General features: G+C 51.1%; 5 protein-coding genes across 5 annotated transcripts; 3 read left to right on the top strand and 2 right to left on the bottom strand.

Annotated features, from left to right (window-relative positions):
* Nucleotides 1-2,809: 2,809 nt before the first annotated feature.
* Laccase-6 (Laccase) lies at nt 2,810-4,883 on the bottom strand (the record flags this gene model as incomplete). Its single annotated transcript, XM_037325423.1, has 4 exons — nt 2,810-2,983; nt 3,039-3,941; nt 3,997-4,292; nt 4,355-4,883. 4 exons carry the CDS (start codon nt 4,881-4,883, stop codon nt 2,810-2,812), a joined length of 1,902 nt encoding a protein of 633 aa, XP_037176125.1.
* A 1,122-nt stretch (nt 4,884-6,005) lies between these two features.
* Nucleotides 6,006-6,625, top strand: CGCA056_v010175 (uncharacterized protein; the record flags this gene model as incomplete). Its single annotated transcript, XM_037325422.1, has 2 exons — nt 6,006-6,171; nt 6,237-6,625. The coding sequence occupies 2 exons, from the start codon at nt 6,006-6,008 to the stop codon at nt 6,623-6,625; spliced, it is 555 nt and encodes a 184-aa protein (XP_037176128.1).
* Nucleotides 6,626-7,621: 996 nt separating this feature from the next.
* Nucleotides 7,622-9,476, top strand: CGCA056_v010174 (uncharacterized protein; the record flags this gene model as incomplete). Its single annotated transcript, XM_037325421.1, has 4 exons — nt 7,622-8,128; nt 8,421-8,537; nt 8,591-9,301; nt 9,357-9,476. The coding sequence occupies 4 exons, from the start codon at nt 7,622-7,624 to the stop codon at nt 9,474-9,476; spliced, it is 1,455 nt and encodes a 484-aa protein (XP_037176127.1).
* Nucleotides 9,477-12,492: 3,016 nt separating this feature from the next.
* Nucleotides 12,493-14,322, bottom strand: CGCA056_v010173 (putative transporter; the record flags this gene model as incomplete). The annotated part of the gene is made up of 7 exons (XM_037325420.1): nt 12,493-12,639; nt 12,704-12,873; nt 12,924-13,424; nt 13,481-13,796; nt 13,849-13,867; nt 13,942-14,112; nt 14,165-14,322. 7 exons carry the CDS (start codon nt 14,320-14,322, stop codon nt 12,493-12,495), a joined length of 1,482 nt encoding a protein of 493 aa, XP_037176944.1.
* A 998-nt stretch (nt 14,323-15,320) lies between these two features.
* CGCA056_v010172 (putative feruloyl esterase) lies at nt 15,321-16,901 on the top strand (the record flags this gene model as incomplete). Its single annotated transcript, XM_037325419.1, has 1 exon — nt 15,321-16,901. One exon carries the CDS (start codon nt 15,321-15,323, stop codon nt 16,899-16,901), a length of 1,581 nt encoding a protein of 526 aa, XP_037176129.1.
* Nucleotide 16,902: the final 1 nt, after the last annotated feature.

The raw sequence follows: 16,902 nt of genomic DNA, 5'->3' as shown, positions 1-16,902 counted from the left end.
TTGGCCTGGAAATCGCATTGATGCAGGGGCCATATTACCACTCTAATTCCACAGGTTCGTTTCACGGCAACAGCCCCTGACTAGGGTGCGGACTGGAGGAATGGAAGACTGTGGGAACGGTTCGCCCGGGAGCGCCGGCCGCTGCCGGCTGCCAGTAAATGACCGATCAACACTTAAACACATTCCGGTGGTAGCTCCGATGGGGACACGGACAGCCCGTCGCCCATGGATATGCCTCGCATCGCTGCTATGGAAATGAGCTGTCCGGTTCACGTGCCTCAATGGGGCGCCCCTATTACACAACTCGCTCGCGCAATCCGATCTTGTCTTGCATGTTGGGGGAAATGCCTTTTTATACTTCTCCTCGTATTATTAGCTGTCATTGTCTGTTAATGCATGTCATCCATGTACTAGTATGTATGACATCCATGTACGACAGACATACATAGTACGGTGTGGCTAAGCCACTGTGGCTGATTGACAACACCAGAGTGCGGACTTGTTTGTGGCTGAACACAGCACCAGTCATGTTCCAAATGTTCCAATTGGAGTCATACCCACTTCCAGAATTAGGACCCCGAAACCGAGTGATCGTCCCTACGAAGGTGCACTTGTAGGAAATTCACTTTTTCGTCGGAATGTGCCTCTCTTGAAGCGTATCAAGGCCGCGCTGTGACAGCTCCTGTTGCAATCTGACTGGAAAGGACACTCAGGGGCGGCAACGGCGCCTCCTGAGGGGTCGGAGATGACTCGTGGGGAGCCGATAAAGGCCATCCAATAGATAAGCGTCTCTGGGTGGTTTTCTTCATCATAACGGCCAGCACCAACTACGTGAAATTCTGCAGCCAATCCATATTGTTTTTTCACTGAAGAGTGAAACACGCTGCCGACGTAAGATGACATCAACCGAGATTCGCGGCAACGAAAAACCTAGGATGCCACTGCCGATTAATTGGCGTTTTCAAATGAGGACTGCATAAACGAAGTAAGCGTATTGACTGGACTGTGGTGGGGTGGTAAAAGGTCCGGAAGTATCAGGCTCTGAAATGTTTTGGCCCATCTGGATGCAGCAGTATCTGGACGAGTCTTCCACGGTAATCGGAGTCAAGCGGCACGATCGGCTTGGCGTTCAAAAGTTTGCTGAAGTATTGTCTTTTGAAGTACGAGATGCGGGGTCTTTTCAGAGTTCAAGGCGGCAAGTCCAATACGATCGCGGTCCGAAGATTGGGTTGAATCATCCATGGATGATGATAGAAGACGAACTTTCAGCGGCATCCAAGAGCTTTGAGATGTTGCAAGAAAGGCTATCAATGAGAGATCAATCTTGATAGAGGTGCTAGCCAATCTAAGTTGTCACATGGTTTACCCCGCGGCTGAGATCAAGTTGATTTCTGTCAGGCAATAAACAAAGGAGAATCGGAAATATGGCAGTCTGGAAAGCTGTTGAAACGACGGGATAGAGGACTTTGGTCACATAGCCTTCTTAGAATCTCCTCTGATAAGAATTTACGAGACGTGCCACGTGGTTATCTCACTCACACACCCTCTCGGCCACGTCGACACGAGAATTCCCTTCACTATTCATTAGCATACAATCCGTCAGAGTTATCAATAAGTCAATTAGATCAATGCGTTACCTCGGCAATTTTAAAACGTGGCGTTGACCCCAGGCCGTTGTTCAGATTGCCGGAAACCCATTGACTGTATCCGGGGGTTGTAAGTCTACGAAAGTCCGAAATAGATATGTTGGCGTAATAATCGACACCAGATACACATGCTGACTATCACTGACTGCATCGATTCATTCTTGTCGTTTTGGCCAAATTACAGGCCATCATCAGATAACATAATGGATATAATCTCTCTTTTCCCGAATGCTAGGCATGATATTTCTCCTGTACAATGGCGGCATAGCCTATCTCTGATACGCAGGTAAAAATATGTCTTCGCATCACCACGCGTCATATGAACCGAGAGACCCCAACGGCTAGTGCAGCCATTCCCCCTCATTCCCGAACTCAAGGGCCGGCTGTGACATTGTACGGCTCCCACATCCTACGAACAAGTCCGACTTGCTCCCGGTGTTACGGGCTATCCACATGGAACCCGAAAGTCCACAGAAACGCCGAAATGTTTGTCGAGTTCTGCGGTAGATGCGTTCTTGCTTGACTGGTTCTACAAAACCTTTTGCCTCTCGTTTCACAAGCATAGTGTGACGGCCTTGTCGTATCTTCAGCACACCCAGACACTTCCTAGATGGGCTACGAAACGTCGAGGGAGAAAACTCATAGGTCATAATGACCATGAGGTAGCGACTGGCAGTTACTTACACCCTATGAGATGGCTTCCTTAAGAAAGGAAGATGCTTAAGTTCCAATTGCCCGGTACAGTTAGGCGCAATGCTCATTGAAATCATTTTCTTTTTGGAAACACCTCATCCCACGATCATGAGAAATATTGTAGTAGCATACCGGGGAGTTCCGAATGAGACGTCGCGTACAAAAAGTCCATTGTGAATGCTTTGATGCATATGACTGCAGATGCAGCCCGGAAATCTCGTGTCAATGATACCTCAGCATGATTTGATCAATGTATTAGAACCGGGGCAGAAATGAGAAGAGTTCTGCACATTCACAGTCATCGCAGGCCGAGGTGTCACATCAGTGAGCGTCACCAAGCATTATGAACGCATTTGCAAGGTAAAGAATGACATGCCATTGGCTCCAGAAATTTCGCTTTACTTTGCAACCTATGTACTTGAATTATTACACCGATTCGACCCCCGTAATTGCCATTACAGCTGAGATATCTAAACACCAGAGTCGTACTGGATCAGGTCAACGCTGGCAACGTAGTTGGACCAGTTGGTGCAGGTCTTGTTTAGCGCGTCACCGTCGTACTCAATCTCGGACTCGCGCTCAATAATTTGGACAGCGAAGCCCTCGGACGTGTGCCAGGCGATGTGGCAATGGCACAACCAAGCCTAGGAGACATAATTAGCAAGAAACTCGGCAAGTAAAGTGCACGGAATGACTTACGCCAGGGTTGTTGGTAGGGAAAGCAATGACCATGTAACCACTAGCAGGCAGCATGGCGACGTCTCTTCTCGGGGCGTTGACAAGAGTCAGACGGTCGGTCTGATCGAGGTCGAAGTTACCGTACCCAGCGTCCAGGAGCCAGAAGTCATGGCCGTGAAGATGCATGGGATGATCCTGCGCGAAGGGAGAGTGGATGACCATGTAGACCCACTCGTTGACCTGAGGGAAGCGGATGGCGTTCTGCGTGGACAGCCAGGTCTCGTTCTTCTGGGAGAGCTGGAGGGCGGTGGGGTACTCCCACTGGGTGTGCATGGAAGTCTTGTTCATGGTCCAAAGCAGGGCGTTGTCTTGAACCATGACGCCGACGTTCTCATCGGTTGAGATGTACTCGGAAGAAACGTTGATGGCGAGGTGGGGAATGAGGTTGGAGGACAGCTCGTCAGCGCAGGAGTCGTCGTAGCTGTAGGCAGAGGTGGTGGGCTCGGAGGTGGAGGAGTTGGAGTAGCGCAGGATACCCTTGACATCGTCAACAGCATCAGACTCGGAGCAGGCCTCCTGAGCAATAGCGCGGATCCAGAAGTCGCCGTCAGTCAGTTCCTTGCCCTCGACAATGATGTCGTAACGCTGACCCATGCCGATGCTGAGCTGGGTGGCGTTGTAGGGGATGATGGGAACAAAGTCGTTGGCAATGACCTCCATAGTGTGGTTGTCGATCATGAAGCGGAAGTGGTTGTCGGCAGCGGCGTTGACAAGACGGAGGCGGTACTTCTTGCCAGCCTCGAAGACAGTCTCGAAACGGGATCCCATGGTGTCGTTGTACGTGTTGGTTCCGTTGATGAGACCGTTGACTGCAGTCGGCGGGCCACCGGTGGCAGCGTGAGAAACGAGCTCATCAGCAGTTTGCTGAGATCGGTTAGTCCATGCCCTTGAATGGAGTTTGGAGCCATCGATCACTTACGTGGTACCAGTCGTTCAGGAAGAGATGACCGAGATCGACATCGTAGTTAGCAGTGGCGGGGCCGTTGATAGTGATCCCGCCAAACACACCGTCCCAAGCCTGAACGTAGAAGTGAGAGTGGTACCAGCCGGTGCCATACTCAACAGCGCGCCACTTGTAGGTGTAGGTGTCTCCGGGAGCGATGGGGCATTGGGTGATGCTGGGTACGCCATCCATCTGGTCGGTGTAGTTCTGACGGATGCCGTGGAAGTGAAGACCAGTTCCGTTGGTTTGGAGGGAGTTGGTCAGGTGAACAACTTTTACCGGATGCCATTAGCCTCCGTAAGATGCAAGTTCTTTGCTATGATTTACTACTTACTGACGGTGTCACCCCAGTCGGCGATGATGGTGGGCCCGGGGAAGGATCCATTGATCAACTGGACGGGCATCTCGTAGCCGTCAGGGGAAGCAGTGGTGTTTTCAATGTTGAACCAGTACTCTCTGACAACACCCGTGTCGGGAACACTCTCGTAGTAGTTGGTCGTCAGATCGTAACCTGGAAGCCAGCACTGGCGACTATTAGGGCTGTTGACACAGGTGCTGTCATCGCCAGATGAGGCCGCGCCGCTGGTAGAGGTCTGGCCACCGGTGGTAGTCTCACTGCCGGTTGAGGTTTGACCCCCGGTTGTAGTTTGGCCACCGGTAGTGGTTCGACCTCCGTTGGTAGTCTGGCCGTCGGTAGAGGTCTGGGGAGAGGTCGCGGCAACAGGGGCAGTCTCGGCTTGAGACACTGCGTTCCCTTTGCTTCCACAGTCGCGACGGGCGACATGGTGAAGCTCAGAGGGAGCAGCGGCAACGCCAGCAATGGCGGCAACTGCCCAGGTAGCGAATGTTTTGGCGGAAACCATTATGGACTACGAACGATTGGAAGTAAGAAACAAAGTTAAAGACAGACTAATGGCGTGAAGCCAAAAACGAATGACAAAGCGTGCCGAAGTAAGCAACAGCAAACACAGGAAAGGGCGCTTCAACGGTTGATAAGTAAGTGCATCTCACGGGCACCCCGATTTCATTCCATCGTGATGTAATGGAAACCGCACTCTGCGATGACCTGCAACGGCAACTTCCGCCGGAAACCCTTTCTTCTCCCACAACATCGCGTTGAGTTTCCCTGTCTATCAAACGGAATGTGGTGGAAAGCTCATGAGGCTGATTGATTCGGTTGCTTTAGAGCCATCAGGAGCGGGAAAATCCCTGTTCACAACAGTGTTTTGCGCCCGAACACAAAGCGATCTAATCTTACAGGTCCCGCTTAGAAACAATGCCTTGCCATTGTTAGTCTAGAACGGCAAAATTAAGCTGGACAACGGCTAACGGCAGGAAGCTTGTCGACCTTGGCGTATGTTTAAGCCTCAAGCAAACCGGGGGCTTAGGGATTAGAGTGCGTTGACAAGCACACTTGCAGGGGTTATCGGTGTTGCATCCACGGAGGTTCATGACGAAAGGGGGTTGCGCGTACTTTAAACTTGGGACGATCGACACGAAGCATAGCACTGCACTATCGCCAGCCCCGAAAGTGGAGGTAGTCCGAAGACGGCTCCAATTATTCAAGGACAACTCCATTCGTCCAGGATTTAGCATTCTAACCAGGAATTCAAATGCAAGATGTTTCCTTAAAAAGACCTTCCAACGGCTTCTCCCGCATTTTCGGGCCTGTGCTGTAGGCTAAATGGCATGAGAAGCTCCATCTTGCTCGCAACTGCCCCTCATCTGGAATCTTAGCGTTGAATCCACAACGGTTGGTAACATCATATTGTGGGGGATTCAGTAGGGTTGATAGGCCTTGTGAATTGATTGCCGACGCTTGTTTTTACATGCAAGTGAGTTGTTGGATAGACTTAAGTTAAGGTATGTAATGGCTCTGGATCCAGACTGGATGGGCTCGGTTTGTTTCGGTCAACGGCCATTACCTTCGTTTGCCATTGCTTTCCAGTCGTTCATTCAGTCGTTATCGCGCACCAATAATCACGATGTATCTTTCCAAGACCGCAGTCTTTGGTCTGTTGCAGGCCTGTCTCACCTGTGCCGCCGCCATTTCCTCCACTATTGAGAAGAGAAAGGCTGAGACTAATGCCACCTTGGTTGCGTACGGCACTAACTCTTCGTCGTGGCCTATCGCCTATGGCATTGATGATGGTAAGCACTGCATGCGCATAGTCATCTAGTGTTGGACAGTTCCATAGCTAACAACCGATTTCCAGGATACCTTTACATCACTCAAACTCCCGACAACTCGTCCGCCAACCTTGAGCCCATGCTTTGGAATCTCCCTTCCATCACTGGCCAGAACTGGAAGGTCAACGGAACTTTCGTCAACGGCACTTCTGCTGGATACCTCACTATCACCGACAGCGAGGACCGTGCCATGGGTCTGACCTCTGAGGTTCCTGTGGTGAGCGTCAACCAAAGCACCTACGGTTGGGCATTGTTCGCCACCCAGCTTGTCTACAATAACAACTCGGAGCTTCAGGCTCAGTTCTGGGCCAAGCCAACCGACACCCAAGATATCTACCTTTTGTTCTGGAACGAAGACCAGACTGTCTCTGAAGGCAGCTTCCCCGTGGTGATCAAGGGTGTGGAGGACTCTTGAGTCAGAAAGTTCACAGAAAATATTGTTCACGGGTTAAGGGGGACCTTCCTCTTTCGGATCTGTTAGAGAAGAATGCTAGAGCTTTGGGACAGATACAGACGTTAATGGTGATTCGCACTGATTCAGATTGCATCCTGCTGGTGTGACCTTTTGTCATTCTTGCATAGCGCAAATGTACCTGGATGAATGTTTTGCTTAAAAGTGCGCTGGTCCAATTTTTGCATCCAAACTTTCACATGTTGACTAGGAACCGGAAACAGCAGGGTTGCGCACCTTGGCTATAGATACATGCACTCCGCACAGAATCGAGATATTATATGAGGGCTTTTGTAGTTCTGCTACCGCTGTGGGTGGCGTGATACCACGGGCCTGCACAATGCGACGTCTAGTTTTCTCCACCTGCTGCCTGAATATTTGGAGACTCAAGGCAACCACTCGCACCAGCCTGGTTTGAGCCTAAGGTAAGGATCTTACCATGGTCAGAGTCATTGACGTGAAGCCAATCAGCGTCCACAATTAATCCAACGTATCACCTCGTGGTAAGGAGCTGGGTAATCGCTGAGCTGCTGAACCATTTACACGGATCCATCGACCATACAGGTTCAAGACCATTGGAGATGAAATTTTCACCAATACTTAAGCCGCTTTCCTAGCCCCAGCTCAGCTCTTCCAAACCTCGCTCCCATTCTATCATCTCAATACCATCTGATTCGTCATCAGCTCAGCAGTGTTCACGCCGCAAATCCCATTACGATACAGACTTGAGTGTGCTACTAGTCTTCTAGGCTCACTTCTTTTCCTGTAGACTCACTTTACATTCAGTTAATTTCCCGTTAGTCTCACCCACGTTGGCGGCGTTGTCTAATTGTCACTGTCGCGAACGTCGTCATCGTCGTCTACAGATAACAACCAATGCCTCGGTTAAGACAAAGATTGATTTGAGGTTTAATCATTATTCCGCGCTAACTTAGGAAAATTAGACCATCTCAGTTCCAAATGCCTGCCGCGGTTACTCTTCGGGCGCTTGCCAAGCAGGTGAAAGCTTCCATCTCTGCCGCAGATCTGGCTGCTGGCACATTTGCCATCGGTGGAGAAATTCCTATCGAGCAGCCGAAGGGAGAACCTAGCGCTGCAAGCACCAGTAAGAAGGCAAAGAAGAGCGAGGAGAAGAAAGTCTCGTCCGCTCCTGTTATCCTTCGGTGGGACAACCCAGCGGACCACCCCGGACCCCATCGAGTTTCTTTCCCCCTCACGTCTGGCGAGGACACTGCAGCGTTCGAGCATCTTCTCAAAGCTTCTGAGAAGGCAACATTCGGATTGAACGGACGACATGAGTTTGATGAGACTTACCGCAAGGCTCAGAAGCTTGGTGCTAATGATTTCTGCACCACCTTCTGCCTGTACGAAACAGGTATTATCGATGCTGTTTGCCAGGTCCTCCTCCCAAGCTTCGACACAGCCGAAACCAAGCGGTCACTTCGCGCTGAGCTGTACAACTTGAACGTGAGTGGTCTCAAGTGTTTACCCTTTTCTTTTCTACTGAGAAAGACTCTTTTCCTGCCTCTGATTTTTCCTTCGTCGAGGCCTCTTGTTTCACTGCCTTATTTTCTTTGCACCCACAACGTCATCATCATTTTACTCCCTGTCCCAGTCATCGTTGACCCTCATCGGCGATACCACTCGTCGTCTCTACCTCTCACTACCTCTTTCCTTCCTCATCACAATCCTTAGCCGTCCCTTGTTCAAGTCCACTCGAACGGTAAAGTTGTTATTTGCTTGACTGACTTAACCACAGATCTACTCCGGACCTTCGGGCAAGTTCAAAGCACACGTGGATACCCCCCGATCCAGCTACCAGATCGGCTCACTTGTTGTCTGCCTTCCTATGAAGCACGAGGGTGGCGAGCTTGCCGTGAGACATAACGAAAAACCCATGCATTTGACTGGGCCGAGAACTCCGAAAAGCCCTCGATTCAGTGGGCAGCATTTTACAGCGATTGTGAACATGAGGTGTTTGAGGTCAAGTCTGGCCACAGGATTACCCTCACATACAACCTGTATGCTACCGCTGGAAACGGAGCCCTCGCCGGTCAGACATCTGCTTTCAACCCTACCATGCTGCCACTGTACCAAGAAATCAAAGCCATGGTCACTTCGACGAAGTTCCAGGCCAAGAGCAGACTTCTGGGGGTCTATAGTACATACGCTTATCCCCATACTCAGGAGGAACATGGCCTACCATTCTGTCTCAAGGGTATCGACATGGTGCTCTACGAGATTTTCAAGAGCCTGGGTCTGAAGGTCAACTTGTGTGCTATCCTCGAAAACCCCATGAGCCGATGGAATCCCAAGAAACTGGACGATGGGAGTTTCTCCGACGGTGCTGCAGACGTTGACCCCGTCAAGAAAAGGAGTACGTCAAAGAAGAGGTCAAAAAAGAGCGGCGATTGGACGGAGACCGATTCAGACGAAGAAAAGGACGGAGAGTACGACCCACCAAGAGTTGTCGGAGTCCTCAGTACACAGTACCGTGGAGAGATGTGTGAATACCAAAGCGAAATCAAGGAAATGTTTGAGGACGCCCTTGACACCAAGAAACTCAGATTCAACACGAACAACATTGTCTGGTTGAACAAGAAATATGGCGAATCGAAGCTTCAGGTTTCCTACATAGCCGTAAGTTCACTCCTTGCTCATCTCAAGACTCAAGTTAACATGGAACCCTGATTAGTACGGTAACGAGCCGTCCACCGCGGAGATATACTCCTACTTTGCGATGGTCGTTCAGGCCCCCAAGAAGGCAAACGCTGCCGACAACGAGGCAGCCCAGAAGCGGGCTCGAGAGGAATAATAGCCCCACTCAATGTGCTGAGAGTGGTCGAATTACTCTTTCTGTAAGCTAGTCATCGTCGCGGTTCGTTACATCTAGGTCCTGTCGCACATTGTCGTCCGCAATGCAGGGGGCAACTTCAAGTTTGTGAGCACACGGGAAATACAGCCGTGCTTATATCAGATAGTAGTGTGAAGTAGTGGAAATGAAAGTCAAACCACAACAAAACCCCAGAGTTCTAGAGAGACGAGGAAGCTGCCGCGAGTTCGCTCTTTACTCTGTGTAACAGTTTAGAACCCTGTCTCTTGTCATTCCTCATAGGCCGTGGCAGGGCCTTCCGTAGTCTGGTAAGATGTGACGCCCTCTCCCAGGCACAGCACACAAATACAGGTTCCGACGTGCCATCCGCCAATGAAAAGACGGCAAGACGTTACTCCGAGATGACTGAGAGGTCTTCCGCTATTTTTTTCTGGATCTACTCAAATTCAATCTTCCCCCCAACACCGTCCCCTGCAACCAACATGAGTCCTCGTATATGCTCGTGCACCCTCTGCGGGTGGGTCATTCTCGATCCCACGGGCAACATATCCTGGTTGAATCAGTTCCGCGCTCGTAAGTGCACTGTCGCTAGTAATTTTTTCTTCGACGGAGGCTAACTTTACTCAAGTCTCCAGTAGCCCAAATGGCGTTATTCTTACGGGTGTTGGCTTATATGATGATCCGGGAAGTGGCGCCTTCATTGCTCCTGTCGACCCCAACGGCCGGTGGGATGACTCTGGCTATGACAGTCCCGTGAATGACCAATTTGGCGCAATAAGCCAGGGTGAAGTTAATGGACGACGTGGATTTGTTTTCCACGAAGCTTGCTGGGATCTCTAACAGAAGACTTTTCATCCGGAACAAGTGCCACTGTCCAGACTATTCCACATCTGCGAATCGCTTCCATTCCCAGCGAATGGTGTGAGTATCAGCTGGGGCCATGACTACGAGGGGCCAGTTCTCATTGATAACGAACACCATTTCCCATGGGAGGACCGATTCTCCGATCGAGAGTACATGGAGCCCGATCCTGTCCTCACAACGAACCCGTACGACGTCCCAGAGATACAGAATCTGCTGACCGAAGAACCTGAATTACCACCAAGCTCAACATCATTGGTTTCTCAGTCAACGACGCCAGGACGAGACGCCTTTTTTGCACTTCCAGAAGAGCTCCGGTCAGTGATCGCCATGTATCTGCCGACATTGGATGTCTTGAACCTTCGCCTGGCCTCTCGTGCGTTTTGGGCCATGTTCAATAATCAACAATTCTGGGCATCGAGATTCAGAGGTGGCTCTTCAAACCGCTCATGGCTCTTTGAGGCTCGGCACAGCACGGAGGCTCAAAACTGGAGATGGCTGTATCGCCGAACGAACAATCTGCGTAGAGGGCTTAGTCTACAAAACAGAGTTCATGTTTGGAAGCTAGCCCAGAAGCTGGTGGATATTCTGGATTTCCGTTGGGTCGAGAGTGGCGTCAATTCTTCTCTACACTCTTCCCAGCGTGTAGAGGTCTCCGGCGAGATGTGGGAGCAGCCGGTTACAGGTTACTCCGTATTCGACAAGGGCTCTCGTCTCTTCGAAAGGCATCGTGTGACTATCCCTGACAGTTTATCGCGGATTTCTGTCTGTTCCATTCTGTTGGGGGACATGAGTTACGTCACTGGACTCAAATTTACCAATGCTGCAGGCGATATCTGTCAAATTGGTTTCTGGACCGCGTCTGAGCAATCTGTGGAAACTTCAGACCTCCGCGGCTTCAAGTTGGCCGTGGGATCAAGGGGTATTCAAGCTTTGCAGGGCATTTCTTCAGAATCTTCAACCTCTCCCTGGATTGGCTGTCCGGAAAGGTCACCCAAGACGCTGCGTTTAGACACGGGTGACCGCGTTGCTGACCTGGACATTGGATTCGATGTAAGTACAACGAACTGTCAAGTTGCTGCCCATATTTGCTAACTTTAAAGGGCTGCAAAATTGTCAGCCTATCTGTCTATTGTCAGTCTTCATCGCCCAATAGAACGGCACGGGATGGAAGCATGCTGCGAAAATCGGGAATGTGGTATCCTGATGTACCGGAACAAAAGCTCTGCTTGAACGAAGCATCATTTCCTCCGAGGGAGCATTACTTGAGCGGATACAAACCTTTATTTTGGACTTCATTTGGTGGCCCAGGTGGCATTTACCTTCGAAATCTCACTAATCTCAGCGTCATCTGGGGTGGTGGCGGCATACGTCGCATTGACTTCGCATTCGACATTCCAGTCCCTTCGGAGCATAAAACACTCGGATGCCAGGCGCCGGGAGAGTGGACAAAGACCATCGACTTCGCGATCGACGGAGCTGGAGGCGAATTTATTAATGCTGTCAAGGTGTTCCAGCATTACCCCGATGAAGGGTACCCTTGGCTGGTCGAACAAGGGACAGTGGTGGCATTTAAGGTTAGTTACTCACAGTCATCTAGCTTCTCACTCTATGAGGACTAACGCTGAATGAACGACATGAAGGCGACCACAAATCGAGAAAGGTCGTGTTTCTTCTCATTCCATTCTGATCCACCTGGCAGTCTGCCTTTCCTTGTTACCGCGTCTCCTGGAACAGCAATTACAGGATTCTACGGAACTCAGGTCAGTAAATATCCAATTATGTCGACCGCCACTTAGGATGCAGTTACTGACAGTCAAACCATGGTAGCGTCCTCATGACGGCAGTGGCATTACAGCCTTAGGGGTTATCTCAGAGGCGATTGAGGGAAAGTAAGGGCTGGTTGATGTGTTCCCACAATCATAAGACTTGTGTTTCCCTCAATGGACTTGAAGATAACCGGCCTTGTGATCGGCTTGGAAGACATTCACATCCCTGGTCTAGGAAGGGCAGGAAAGTGTGCCATCAGAAAATGAACATTGTCTCCATGGAGGCTTCGACGGTTTCACGGTAGATGTTGGGTGCATTCAGAGCGTCTTCAGAGTCTTTAAATAAGTCTTTACGGTAACATACATCACTAAAGAGTATACATCCAGCCTTCCATACCCTCATTCTGCCGACGACCTGCCTTGGCAGCTTTGTTGCATCGCCAAAGGTGAATGTCCATGATGATGATCATCAGAATACTCACCATGGAAATAGCGAAGGTTGTCCAAATGCCGGTCTTGATGTAGTAAAGTCAGCAACCTCAAATACTCTGAGATGTCACGTCATAAGCTTCAACTTACCGTATAATGAGGACTCTCCTTTGCCATGAAGGCTGTGCTGGCGATAATACCACCAACACCACCACCAATGAGACAGGTCGCTGAAGCAACTGCACGTTTTGATTGTGACGTGATGTTGTTTGCTTGGAATGTGAGCACGCCGGGAACACAAAACTGCAAGAACCCGATGCCTAGAGCAAATGTTAGATACTGCGCCACACGTCAGGTATAGATCACTTACCAAGAAAAGCTCCAAAGTATCGAGCTCCATTTGCCTTCCCATAGACCGTTATCAACATGCCGACAGCCGTCAGAGCTTGATGCACTGCAATGATGGGGCCGCGCATCTTATGCCGGTCACCGAGCCAGCCCGAAATATAGGCCATGATGGCAGCTAGGACGTACGGTGGGGCAGATAGCAGCTGGGCCTGGGTGCTGCTGAAGCCCATGCCGTTGCGGAGAATGATGGGTAGAAAGTAGGAGTAAGCATAACCGGGCAATGTCGAGGCCATGAGGTTGAATGCCCAAAAGTACAATCGCCAGTCCTTGAGATGATGCAAAATCTTTGCCCCATCAATCTTGTCCTCCTCGGCATCTCCCCGGTCCTGATTGATCCGGGCGATAATGAACTCTTGTTCAGCGGGCTTCAAGAACTTTCCAGCTTGCGTGGGGAAGTCGATGATGATGAACCAGCCGATGGCGCAGACGACGACAGTGATGGCACCCTCGATGATGAAGATCCCTGGTTAACTCTGTCAGCATTACCCTCAGAACATCGCGTAGGACTGGGGCACCAACAGCTCCATCCGTTGAGTCCTCCCCTGCCTTTCAGAAGAGTCAGGACGTATGCGAAAATTGCCGAGAAGCCACCCGTGATAACGGACAGAATCCAGAACCCAGAAAGTCTCTTTCCAACTTCAAAACGGGTGTACCAGCAGGTGATGAGATAGGTGCATCCTGGAAGGAAACCGGCTTCCAAAACTCCCAGTAAAGCACGACAGAGGGCCATCATGCCCCAGCTCTTTGTGAAGCCCATGCCGATAAGCACAGCACCAAAGCCAACGCCAAGGAAAGACAGCCAATTTGCTGGACCGGCTTTCGGGAGGACAAGGTTCTGCATGAATCGTCAATGAGGATCGGTTGGACTTGTTAGGGTCGTGGCATACGCTAGGAATCTCGAAGATACTGTTAGAGTTCTGTCAGTCCAAGTCTTCCCTCTAGTCTTGAAGACCGAAACATGTAATCATCAAGTGACTTACATGTATGCAACAAAAAAGACCATGACGATGACTGTGTACCGATTTCCCACCGCCAGTCCTAGATCCTCCTGCATGCCCGCAACAAGTGCTAGACCAAGATTTGTTCGGTCAATGAGCGAGATCGAGTACATGATGCCTAGGATCGGGAGAAGTCTCAGGTCGATCCGTCGGCTTCCCAGATGTTACTATTTTCCCTCGAGTTAGGCAGCCGTAACCGACTCACATGATTTTCTTCTGCTCCTCGAGGCTTAGACCGCTAATAGCACCAACATCTTGGCCTTTGATGTTCTCAACATGAGCTGAATCGTGAGTCTTCTCGTCAATGCCGTAAGTGCCAGACTCCTCTCGACGAAGGTCGTGGGATGCTTCACGATGGTCCATGGTAAATAACACTTGATAAATTTCGAATCACTCGGCACTGGACTTCGCCGTGTTGCTACGATCCCATCAAACTGCACTCTATGAAAAGCGTCGATCCCTCTCTTCTTAAATACCCGCAGGGATAGTCATGGGCCATATGTGCCAAGTCCATCATCTCCAATCAGGAAACCATCATGACATGTTCTCAACAACACTCAACAGGCCTAAGACCAAAGCAGCCGCCAAATAAGCGACCATCCATTCCCAATCCCCCGGTGATGTTGCGCTAGGAGGCAAACCGGCATGCGGGGTAATCCGGGGTAGTGCGGGGAGAGGAGTCTCTTTTCCCAGCCCCGAACCCGGCGGCCAGGACCTTCGCGTGGCTCTCCCAAGAAGACGGCGAATTGTTGGACGCCCGTGGCGGGAGTGGAGCTCGGACAACGCCACTGAGTCAGGGCGCAAGAGTCAGAGTCGTCGACTCTGGCGCCATGTGTCAGTAGCCTGGCGCCCCCGACTCCAATCCTTTCCCCTCGCAACGTGGGACACCCATCAAGCCGCACTACTACTGTTCTACGCTAAGGCTCGACGCAGGCCAAGAGTTCGCGAACCTCCTACTCGGTAAAGCAAAGCCGGAAAATTGACTGGCCAATTATGAAGGTTATGTGGAAGACGTCTGGATCGTGGGGATGTGTCTTGAAGGGGTTGGCGTGGAGAGCCGCGTCACGAGCACAGTTATCCGCGTATTTCGACGACCCGTTGGAGTGCCATGAAGTATCAATCGGATCCATCTCGGATATGCAGCATGGCGCTGTCAACGTGCATGGTAAGCCCCCCTCGCAATGTCACCAAACTCCACACCGTCAGTTGTAGTTGTTGTGAATTTGTGGGCATCTCCCCATGGGGCACTATATGATCTAGATAGAAGTCGCTGCGTTTAAATATGCATCAGAGGATCCAAGTAAGATCTTTGATTCGGACGGGGTCATTTCCTCATTGTTTCGTATTGGATACGAGTTAAGATGATGCTCCTGTGCTTCTTCCTGACCGTAATAGGCCAGACGGTACTTGGCGCCCCGGCAGTCAATCACGATTCTCGCCCCAAGATCGCCTGCGACAAGGTCACGATACCACAACTCGATGGCTTGACAGTGACCTCAGCTCAGAGCGTGGAAGTTCACAACTATACTCTTCCGTCGGACCGATCTGTGACACAGGCCAGCTTTTGCAACTACACTCTTACACTCAACCATGACGGTGCGAACGACGTGGTCTTCGTCAGCATTTGGCTCCCACTCGACAACTGGAACGGTCGCTTCCTCGCAACAGGCGGAGGAGGTCTCGCTGCTGGCACCTTTGCATCAGCCATGACGGATCCGGTGTCTAATGGCTACGCCGCCGGCTCGACTGATGCGGGTTTGACCCTGAATCACACGATTGATTCCAACTCCGGAGAATGGGCGTTGAACCCCGACCGCAGCATCAACACCGCCCTCATTGAGAACTTTGCGACTCGATCCATTCATGAGATGACTCTCATAGGCAAGGCGGCCGTCAAGTCGTTCTATGGCACCGATCCTCAGCACTCCTACTACAGTGGCTGCTCTCAAGGTGGCAGGCAAGGCTACTTCGCCGCGCAATACAGCCCGGAAGACTTTGATGGTATCATGGCTAACGCGCCTGCGATCAATACGCCCCAAGTATCTCCTGGGGACTTTTGGCCTTCGGTGGTAATGGGAAACATTGCCGCTCCGCCTCAATGCGTTTTCCAGACATATCAAGCGGCGATAATTGCTGAATGTGATCCTTTGGATGCTGCTACGGATGGTCTCATCTCGGCCCCCGAAAAGTGCAACTTCGACACCAGCAAACTAGTCGGCCGGGAGATCAACTGCACCGATACGAGCGGAGTTGTCTCGATCACCGAGGCCTACGCCGAGGTTGTCGCAAAGACTCTCGAGGGTGCCACAACCACGTCTGGAGAGTTTTTGTGGTATGGCAACCCTCCCGGCGCGCCGTTCAGCGGGCTTGCCAACACCAAGACTGAAAATGGCGTGACTGTTCCCGTCCCATTCGCCCCCGCCGAAGCTTGGATGCGTTACTTTGTCGCCCAGAATCCAGATCTCGACACCGCGTCCCTGACGTTTGCCGAGTTTGAGGACATCTTCCAACAGTCTGTCGACAAGTACATCGAGCCTTTCGGTACTGACGCACCCGACCTGACGGCATTCAAGAAAGCCGGCGGCAAGTTGTTGACGTGGCACGGCATGGCTGATCCGCTCATCGCTCATCCGGGAACGACGCTCTACTGGGACCGACTGCGAAAGAAGATGGGAGGCACGGAAGGCCTCAACGAGTTTTATCGGGTCTTCCTTGCGCCCGGAGCCGGCCATTGCGGTGGCGGGTACGGGCCCGTCCCCGTCGATCCTTTGTCTATTCTGGTAGACTGGGTTGAACAGGGCAAAGTGCCTGACACGTTGTTTGCAACCACGACTCAAGATGGCATTGACACGACCCGAAATCTGTGCCCCTATCCGCAGTCTCTCAGATACAAAGGAGAAGGAGACTTGGAGGATGCAGCTAGCTTTGTCTGCGAGAAGTGAA

This window comes from Colletotrichum aenigma (assembly GCF_013390185.1).
Source record: "Colletotrichum aenigma strain Cg56 chromosome Unknown KSG_Cg56_contig06, whole genome shotgun sequence".
Classification (NCBI taxonomy): domain Eukaryota; kingdom Fungi; phylum Ascomycota; class Sordariomycetes; order Glomerellales; family Glomerellaceae; genus Colletotrichum; species Colletotrichum aenigma.
The sequence above is the reverse complement of the archived record's forward strand: the minus strand, read 5'-3'. Positions and strand labels throughout refer to the sequence as shown.